The sequence below is a fragment of the Electrona antarctica genome (genome assembly GCF_951216825.1).
Source record: "Electrona antarctica genome assembly, chromosome: 24".
NCBI classification, from domain to species: Eukaryota; Metazoa; Chordata; class Actinopteri; order Myctophiformes; family Myctophidae; genus Electrona; species Electrona antarctica.
Window position 1 is genome coordinate 10740645 of NC_136803.1, and position 10000 is coordinate 10750644.

The 10000-nt window shown below is 44.2% G+C and overlaps 1 protein-coding gene across 2 annotated transcripts in view; it reads left to right on the forward strand.

Moving 5' to 3' along the window:
- LOC306917330 (sodium- and chloride-dependent GABA transporter 2-like) overlaps window positions 1–5644 on the forward strand; it is a 35819-nt gene extending 30175 nt beyond the window's left edge. For both annotated transcript variants that reach the window (XM_079495502.1, XM_079495503.1), the window contains exons 13-15: window positions 606–706; window positions 1318–1488; window positions 3073–5644. In XM_079495502.1, the coding sequence (XP_079351628.1) occupies window positions 606–706; window positions 1318–1488; window positions 3073–3195 (395 nt within the window). In that variant the 3' untranslated portion in view covers window positions 3196–5644. The remainder of the gene's footprint in view (window positions 1–605; window positions 707–1317; window positions 1489–3072) is intronic.
- Window positions 5645–10000: the final 4356 nt, after the last annotated feature.

Genomic DNA, 10000 nt, shown 5'->3' on the forward strand with positions numbered 1-10000 from the left:
AGGGGGAGAGAGCTTCATGTTATGATCTCGAAACCGGAAATCGACACATTCGCTGGGCTGCTAGGGCTTCTGGGAAATTGAGTCCAATGCAAGTGAACGGAAGACACGGCCTCATGGAATGTGGTTTTATGCACCCGGCTTGTGGCGTACCAAGATGGCGGGTAGTGCGATTGATCGCAAGACACCAGGGGACCTATTTTAAGCGGATTTTGATCTAATATGATCTATGATCTAATAAAACAATATCGGCAGCGTAGAATATTTGATTAAAATGCAGGTAAATCGTATTTCGCAGTAGAACTGTTAAACAGCAGTGTTCGGTGAGTAGAGTTACAGTAGGCAGAAATGTCAATTTGCCAAAAAAGAAAAAGAAAACATGGCTTAGGCAAGTACAATGAGGCGTACAGTAGCAAAGCTCTGAAGTGTTTGAAGAAAAGAACAAGAAAACATATTCTATTTGCTGTCCATTTCCCTCGTTTTCCATCTCTTCTTGCAGACAAAGATTACAGAGCACATGTGAGAGAAATAATGATTGAACCCATCGCATTGCACCTGTGAACCTGTGCATGATTCTGATAGGACTGTTGTCGTGTCACATGATGCAGGTGCCAAGCGCTTCAGCTCCAACATCAAGGATATGACTGGCTACAGCCCGCTGTCTGTCTTCACGCTGTGCTGGAAGTACCTGACCCCCGCCGTGTGCACTGTGAGTTCACCTTTCACCTTTGAACCGCTGTCTGTGACAGCCCCAAAGATATCAACCAACTACACATAGGGCACGTTCGGAAATAGCGCACTGAGCGCACTGTGCAATGCAAACTAATAGGCGAGTGTGCTGGTGCCGGTGCGGTATTTCCGAACGCACCCTTGGTGTCCGCTTGCTGTCGATGAGGTCTGTCTGTCTGTCTGTCTGTCTGTCTGTCTGTCTGTCTGTCTGTCTGTCTGACACTTATATATGTCAGACACAATTTATTTTGTCTCAGTCCAGCCCTATTTTAGTCATTTAAACTGTTTTAGTCTACTTTTCGTTGACTAAATATCATAAGATTTTTGTCAACTAACTGGGCTTTGATGGCGTTGTAATGTCTGAAAATAGACAATCTTACAAGCTCGGCTATTTTGTGACAATGAGAGTGACACGCGCAGCAAAGCACAACACGTGCTTCTTAGTTCTACCGGATCGCTTACTTTTACTCAAGTACATATTGAATTCCTGGCTTTTACTTGTAACAAAGTATTTCTATATTGCAGTATTGATGCTTAAGTACAAAAGATAATAATAATAATGTGAGTAATGTTTTCCACCACTGTGCGTAGGGTACGTTCATCTTCTCCCTGGTCCGCTGGTCTCCTCTCAGTCTGGGTAAGGGCCTGGTAGCCCCGGCCTGGGCCACGGCTCTGGGCTGGTTCCTCAGCCTGTCCTCTGTGTCCCTGCTGCCTGCCTGGGCTGTGTACGCTGTGGCCACCACCCCTGGTACCCTGATGGAGGTTAGAGAGAACACGCAAATCCAATACCTTAATACTTAAAACGATTTGCATTTTCAAAAGTAAAAACTATTAAAAACTAGCAAATCCATTCTAAAAAAACAAATTAAATTATGAATTCGTTTTTGTTCATCTTTATTTATTTTTGACAGTTTTAGTTCGTTTTTATTAGCTTGTGGTGTGTGTGTGTTTTATGCTCATTTTTATTTAGTTCAGTTAACAGTAACATACACACAGCGGTCAGGGCGTTTATTATCTTGTATTATCTCTGCTGAGATAAGGACATACAGTAGCTGTGTTGAATTCTATCGGCTCTATGCACAAACATACGCCATTTTGGAAATAACTCTTCCTATTTCCGGGCCTCTTCCGACTTCCTTCACGGGTGTTACCGATGATACTAATGAAGGCTCTGTTCCAGGTCAAATAGAGTCGGGGTGCTGCTATTGTGTATGTTGCTGTGTATGTAACACTTGACATTGTTTAATACAATCAGATAGGACTTTTCTGTTTGGGTGTATGAGCTGTCAATTGCAAATTGTAGCTAGTTGCCACCCTGCCGTTAACGTAACTAGAGGCCTGGGTTGCGGCCCTCATTGATCCAACTGATGTGGCCATAGCCTATAGATGTGTGCAAAATGTGGAGTTAGATGGAGGACTCGTGTGGTGTGACTACATCCACAAGCATACGGCCGCATACATATTGGGACCAGTGTGAATTAGGTAGCAATTTATTTTGACGGGACGAGCATATTCACGATCATTAGCAAAGATGCTACATTTCATCCACAGTCCCAACACAAAACATTAAAACAAAACAGTGAAGCATATTACCGGTACATTGAGAGAAAGCATAAAACATACAGTGTACAAGAAACAAGTAAAAATGGTAAAAAGTGCATCGATTTAGTTTAGCAGTGTTTTTAAAGGGCAATACAGAATTATAAATAAAGTAACTTGTACATAAAGTGCATTATTGCTTTCAAGTAATAATGGGATATGCTGTCAAAGGTGCACTACTAGACTATTTGACTATATCGTCACATGTTTGGTTGTCGAGTAACCACCAGTGACAATCTCTTATTGTCAGAGGTGGGTCATTCCAGACTGAACGGGACATCTGCAATCTGCACACGCAGATCCGACACACCAAAGGTCCGACGTGCGGAAATCACCCGTCGCTCCCGAACATGTGTTGTCCCGACATGCACTGCTTCGTGCTTGTGGTCAGGGTTAGGTTAGGGCTTTGGGTTAGGTTGTCGGTCTAATGGCAGTCGGACCACTAGTATGTCGGAACTAAAGCCTGAACCCGATTGAACAGTCTTGAACTGAAAGGATGTTTTTACCAAAATCGGTTTACCCTCTAGCGGTAGCCCTAGTGTAATGTGGTCTATCTATGGGGCTCCTTGGAATTCAAATGTTTGAGAACCAATGTACACTAAACAGAGGCTTAATTAGTATCATCGGTAACACCTGTGAAGGAACTTGGAAGAGGCCCAGAAGTAGGAAGAGTTATTTCCAAAAATTTCATATGTGCATAGATCCTATTGGCTGTTACTTCATGCCCCTCCTTCCTCTGCCCCGCAGCGTATTCGTCACCTGTGTCAGCCCGTGGGCGGCTCAGCTCTGGATGGCTCCACCCCTCACTGCCACGTGGCCAATGGAACGGCTCTGCCCCTCACCCAATCCAAACCTGACACCAAAATATGACCAAATCAGTTCTTTTTTTACGTGGAGACCCCCATTCTTGTATGGTTCACATTCACACACACACTCATTCACACACAGTATGAAGTACTTCAGTGTATTTCAGATTTTCAGCACAAACAAATACACACACACACACACACACACACACACATACTCCTTTTTTAAGTTAACCCTATATCGTTTTTGTACAACTCATAACGAATACTCTATGAATAATCTGTTTCCTAATAGATTTGAAAGTTTTTGTCAATATAATGACCGTAAAATTGCAAGTTGTGATTTGTGTGCAACATACCCTCCGGTGATCTCTGGCGACATCCCAAAGAGGGGCAGGACTCCACGTTGGGAAAAACTGACCTAATAAGGTCAGGAAAACCATACTTTGGTTTTTATTTGATGGTTATTAAAGGAGCACTTCACAAAATTTCAAATATCTTGAGCTTCTGATTGGTCTATGTGACTCCATGACCGACCAAACAGCAAGCTCCTATTAACGCTTAACGGTTGTGGAATAATAAGAGAGTGGCGACACTAGCGTTGACTCCCATTGTAACAATGGAATACGGAAGTGCTCATTCTATCTCAATGGGATAGTTCCAATGTTTGGCGTTGCGGCGAGATCAAAGCGCGTCGCCACTCTCTTACTATTCCACTCGGGTCCAACCAAGCAACAACAACCAATGGGCATGAAGAGGGGCGGGATCAAAGGGCCAATTCAATTGGTCCTCATTCATACTCAACATGGCACCGTTGTCATGCCATGGTAACTATACAGAAATGGTCCCATCTTATAATGAGCATTAGTGAGGACCACAGATAAGGTTGGTAATGGAAGTGCTCCTTTAATGTTTTTATTTTATTTGTATTATGATGATTTAACAAGGATGAGGATTTGTTGACTGAAGGTCAACGTCCTCCTGTCTGACATCAAGAAAGATAAAAAAACCTCCGGTTTAAACACGCATTCCAAAGTATTTGGGACTCTCAGGACCTCCGGGGGTGTTCTGGAGAGGCAGTGGAGACCAACCATCAGATGTTCTGAATGAAGCCAACTTGTAGTTATCCCAACATTAATGTCCGGACGTTGGAAGCAGCCTGTATTGGGGCTAAAAGGAATTCTTCACCCAAAATATGCCTTTTTTCATATCAATTACTTACCTCATGAAGCCATGGAGATGTTGTTGTTTTTCGTTTTTGTCACGTTCCTTGAGCCAATAACACAATGAAGTTATTTAAAACCTCTTTGAACCTGGACCAGCAGTATCTAGGCTCATCAGTGGTTACACTGTGAGAGTTCTTTTGGAATTCATGATTTTATATATCGGCGGTTTTGCATCGGTCTCTTACCACAATGCAGACAATGGCAATTATTGGCTCAGAAATGCGTCAAAAACATATTTTTTGGTATTCCAAACTAAGTATTCCTTTGTTTAACCCATTGATGCCTGAGGCCGAATCTGGGAATGCCTTCTAGGGCCTGACCTAAGGTTTCTGAAATCCTTCAAAATCTTGTTAATTTTGTTTTTAATTTTGTCTTGTTTAGCTATTGAAAAATAGCAGATCTACAAGCTCATAGCGCGCCACCGAGTGGCGCGCTACGAGCTTGTAGGTCTGCTATTTTTGAAAAATCGAAGAACGACTGACATAGAAACATAGCTTTTTCAGAAAACTGTCATTTTCAAACAGACATTTTTAGAATCTGATCTCAGGTCAAAATGGGTTAAGAGATAATTACGTGGGTTTGACTTTGTATGGAAGCAAGGGTCATCACAATGCTGGCTTGCTGCCACAGACAGCAGACACTAATATTACCAGAAACACATACAGAGCTAGCCCTGAATGACCATAACAGGTCTGTAACTCTGAGAGTGTACAAATGGACCCTAACAGGTCCATTTGTACACACTCAGATTTAAGGGGGTGTTTACAAATAAAACAATGTGTGGCCGGTAGAGCAGCTGGATGGGGGAGCGCAAGGTGCCCAGTTCGATCCCGGGCTCCCCCAGAGTTTGTGTCGAAGTGTCCTTGAGCAAGACTCTGAAACCCTAATTGCTCCCAATGAGCAGGTTGCTGCCTTGCATGGTTTCCTCCGCCATCGGTGTATGACTGTGTGTGAATGTAATGCACAATCTATGTAAAGCGCTTTAGCGCTATTTAAATGCACCATTTACCATTTTGTAATAAGTGTCATACATTTTCTGAAGAACACCTGGCGTCTATGTAAAAAAAAAAGAAAATCTAAAGTTGGCCACGGACAAGGCCAAGTCTTGCTGTAAATGGAGGGATGTTTTAATGTGAATGTTCTGTTGTCATTCGGTCATTCTTGGTGACTTGAATCTCATCTGTAGTGACTCTGTGAGTCGTACCGGTTTTTTGTATGTTTTTGTTTCTTTTTAAAGTGTTGATTTCTTATTAAAAATGGCATAAAATGTTAAAGCTACAATCCGTACTTTCTTTTTACTGTATGATCATTGTCGCCCCCCTCCTCTTGAGAGAGGTAATTGCAACAAATTGCAAAAAAGTAAAAAGCTGCTCATTACAAGGCTGTGCGGTGCCACACTGAAAGAGTCACTGGTGAAGTAATGAATAAATACACAATGACTCATTTCAGATGCTTTGTGCCATGTGGCGACACTCCACAAATAGAACCCAGCTCCTAGTGAGGTTATTATCAACGATAATCATTAGTAGCCTATACATGGTTTTATTGCTTTTTGACCTTTTTGTTTTCAATTTCAGTTTTGATTAGTTTTGAAAGTGACAGATACAGATATATTCATACATAATACCTGACTATAGGCCAAGGATGAAATGCCACCCTACATTTTTGAGTGGTGTAAACCACTCCAACAACTGGCTTTGTACCCGTGTACCCGTGTTCGTACCAAAAAAATGAGAATGGTTACTATGGTCACTCAGTTCACACGGGTGTGATTTCAAAAAAATGAGCATGGTTACTATGGTCACTGACATTACGTCAGACCACAGCTGATCAGGCTATATAAGACCATGCACCACTCGGTTCACACGGGTGTGATTTTTTTTAATTGACCTCATGGTGGCACTATATCGGGCAGATTTACATTTTGGTCTATAGCTCTTGAACTGTACGTCCATGGAATTTGTACTCTGTCAGAGTTATGGGGGGTCCTTCAAATCAATATGCACTCTGCCTCGGACCCCCATCTGCAAAGGTTTGGCCTCGGACGACCATCTGTAAAGGTTTGGTGCCAGAGGACCACCAGAAGAGAGGATTTGCGTAAAAAGATCCAACATTTTGTGCTGTGAGCTTGTACATCTGGTATTTTTTTATAGCAAAAGTATAAAGTGGTTAAAATGATTGTGATGACTTATTAACAAATGTTGCTAGGGACCCCAAATAATAATAATAATAATTGTAACCGTAAGTCGCAGATTACTATGAAAACCTGCAAAACCCGTCCGCCGCTCTGTGGCTCCATCACTCACACATCTATATATGGTCATCATGCCTCGTAACAACACGCCTCGTGACACGCTCCATCTATGGCTGTCTCCATATATGAAGATCACGACGCCTCGTGACACGCTCCTGAAGGTTGTCAGTCCGTCACACCTCGTGACACGCTCCATCTATGGCTGTCTCCATATATGAAGATCACAACGCCTCGTGACTCACTCCTGAAGGTTGTCAGTCCGTCACGCCTCGTGACACGCTCCATCTATGGCTGTCTCCATATATGAAGATCACGACGATGTCGATCTGACATCATCAAACCCTCTACACTCAAGACACGCTATATAGTATACTGTATGGCCATGAACCCTGGCCATAACTGTTTTTCATTGTGCATTTTTTGGTGAAAAAGAAGGAGAAATGTATGGGAATGTCAATATATGCGGCCAAATTGTGCAGTTCTATGATGACCAGTGTGTTAGTGCAGCCGCGCCCGGCAGCCGGCGAAAACAAGAGTTCTCAACATGCCCGAAAATTAAGGCCCGGCCCTACATGGGCCCTCATCAAACCCTGTAGACTCAAGACACTGCCCCCGCTGCCACCCATATATGGTCAGCTCCATATATGGAGCTGACCTGTTCTGACATTCCATGTTGATCTGACCTCATCAAACCCTGTACACTCAAGACACGCTCCATATATGACCAGTGCAGAATTCATTCCATATGTTGATCTGACCCCCCATGCCAAAGCGCCATTGCTCGCCCAGTAGTCTGCCGTCTGCCATATATGGAGATCTAAGGGTGGCAGTGGGGGCAGTATCTTGAGTGTACATGGTTTGATGAGGGCCCCGGAAGGGCCGGGCCTTAATTTCCGGGTCTGTTGAGCGGCTGCACTAATAACTTTGGGGCAGGCCCGTCTAGAGTTTGAATGGACAGGTATCAGTCAAAAGGGAGACATTGAAGAGGAAGGATGGATGGGGAAGGATCAACATATGGAATGTCAGAACACCATGCTGCACCTGTGATGTTCCTTTTTACTGACACCAAGTTTAATATAAGAATTGAGTGCACAGAATATCAATATAAACTGAAAAACATGTTATTTCCAATGGTAGTGGATGGAAAGAGAGGACTTTTGTCCAACCACGAAACGGCAACCAATGGGTGCGAAGAGGGGCACAACCACGGGTGGGACTTGACAAAAAGGGTGAATTGCGACAGCAGGTCACATTTACTATGACATCAGGGATCTCCATCACTGATGATGTCATGTGATGTGATGTCACGAGACCTGGGCACCATATATGGGGGCTTTTGCCATGTATGGTGATTTTGAGTGAATTGTGAAAAACGTACGATTTCATAGTAAATGATAATATTAAAAAAGGCGCATCTGGTTGTTGTGGATGCAGGTGTGTATGGTTATGTAAGAGGCTGCAGTGTTGACGACATTACATGACATCCACATCACCAGAGCGCTGGGTGGATGTCGCACTGCATGCACGTGGCACAGTCACATGCTGCGGCTGCTGTGTGTGTGTGTGTGTGTGTGTGTGTGTGTGTGTGTGTGTGATTAAGTTCATGTGTTGTATATTCTGTACATTTAGGGCTTGTTTGGACTAAAGCACATGATGTTTTAAGTGCGTGGGATATCAGAAGCAACTGAAAATATTTGTGCCCTTGATAATGTATTTTATAAATGTGGACTCAAATAAAGAAATTGAAATGTGTGTGTGTGTGTGTGTGTGTGTGTGTGTGTGTGTGTGTGTGTGTGTGTGTGTGTGTGTGTGTGTGTGTGTGTGTGTGTGTGTGTGTGTGTGTGTGTGTGTGTGTGTGTGTGTGTGTGTGTGTGTGTGTGTGTGTGTGTGTGTGTGTGTGTGTGTGTGTGGCTGCTAGCGTATGCCATGGTGGTGGCAGGCAAACACGCCACGCACGTGTGATCCCTGTTATAGTGTGTGATCCTAGGGTGTGTGTGTGTGTGTGTGTGTGTGGGGGGGGGGGGGGGGGTTCTCTGTCCATATGGCTGCATTGGCACACAGCTCTGTTTGACAGGGATTACATATGAGCGCAATGGTTGGAGAGAGAGAGAGAGAGAGAGAGAGAGAGAGAGAGAGAGACCGTGTGAGTGTATTCAGGCTCAGTCCCTTGATGTTTGAGCTATAGGTGCTTGGATGCTAATTATAAATGCGTCTCATTCACATGGGGAAATCCCTGAGTGTCAATGTTAACTGAGAGTGTACGAATGGAACCAAATGGACCTCTAAGGGACCATTTGGTTCCATGTGTGTACACTATCAGAGTTACGATATTACTATGCAGGGCATGTGTGAGAGCGTGATGTTATGCAACGTGCCAATACATGTCATTAAAATGTGAGAACAGTGTTGTGTTGCAGTGGTGGAATGTAACCAAGTACTTTTACTCCCCCCACCCCCCTCCTGCTCCCTCGTCAGATCAGCTAAAACAGGGAAGCTTTGTGTGGACCGTCTCTAAAACACCCTGGACAACACTCCACACGTCTTAGACTCTTCTCCCTTCACTAAAACACCCTGGAGAGCGCTCCACACGTCTTAGACTCTTCTCCCTTCACTAAAACACCCTGGACAACACTCCACACATCTTAGACTCGTCTCCCTTCACTAAAACACCCTGGACAACACTCCACACGTCTTAGACTCGTCTCCCTTCACTAAAACACCCTGGACAACACTCCACACGTCTTAGACTCGTCTCCCTTCACTAAAACACCCTGGACAACACTCCACACGTCTTAGACTCGTCTCCCTTCACTAAAACACCCTGGACAACACTCCACACGTCTTAGACTCGTCTCCCTTCACTAAAACACCCTGGGGAGCGCTCCACACGTCCTAGACTGTTCTCCATTCCCTAAAACACCCTGGAGAGCGCTCCACACATCCTAGACTCTTCTCCCTTCACTAAAACACCCTGGAGAGCGCTCCACACATCCTAGACTCTTCTCCCTTCACTAAAACACCCTGGACAACACTCCACACGTCTTAGACTCGTCTCCCTTCACTAAAACACCCTGGAGAGCGCTCCACACGTCTTAGACTCTTCTCCCTTCACTAAAACACCCTGGACAACACTCCACACATCTTAAACTCGTCTCCCTTCACTAAAACACCCTGGAGAGCGCTCCACACGTCCTAGACTGTTCTCCATTCTCTAAAACACCCTGGAGAGCGCTCCACACATCCTAGACTCTTCTCCGTTCACTAAAACACCCTGGAGAGCGCTCCACACATCCTAGACTCTTCTCCCTTCACTAAAACACCCTGGGCAACACTGCACACGTCCTAAAGACCATTTGAAGATCCAGTCCGGGTTTTCTTCCTAATAAAAA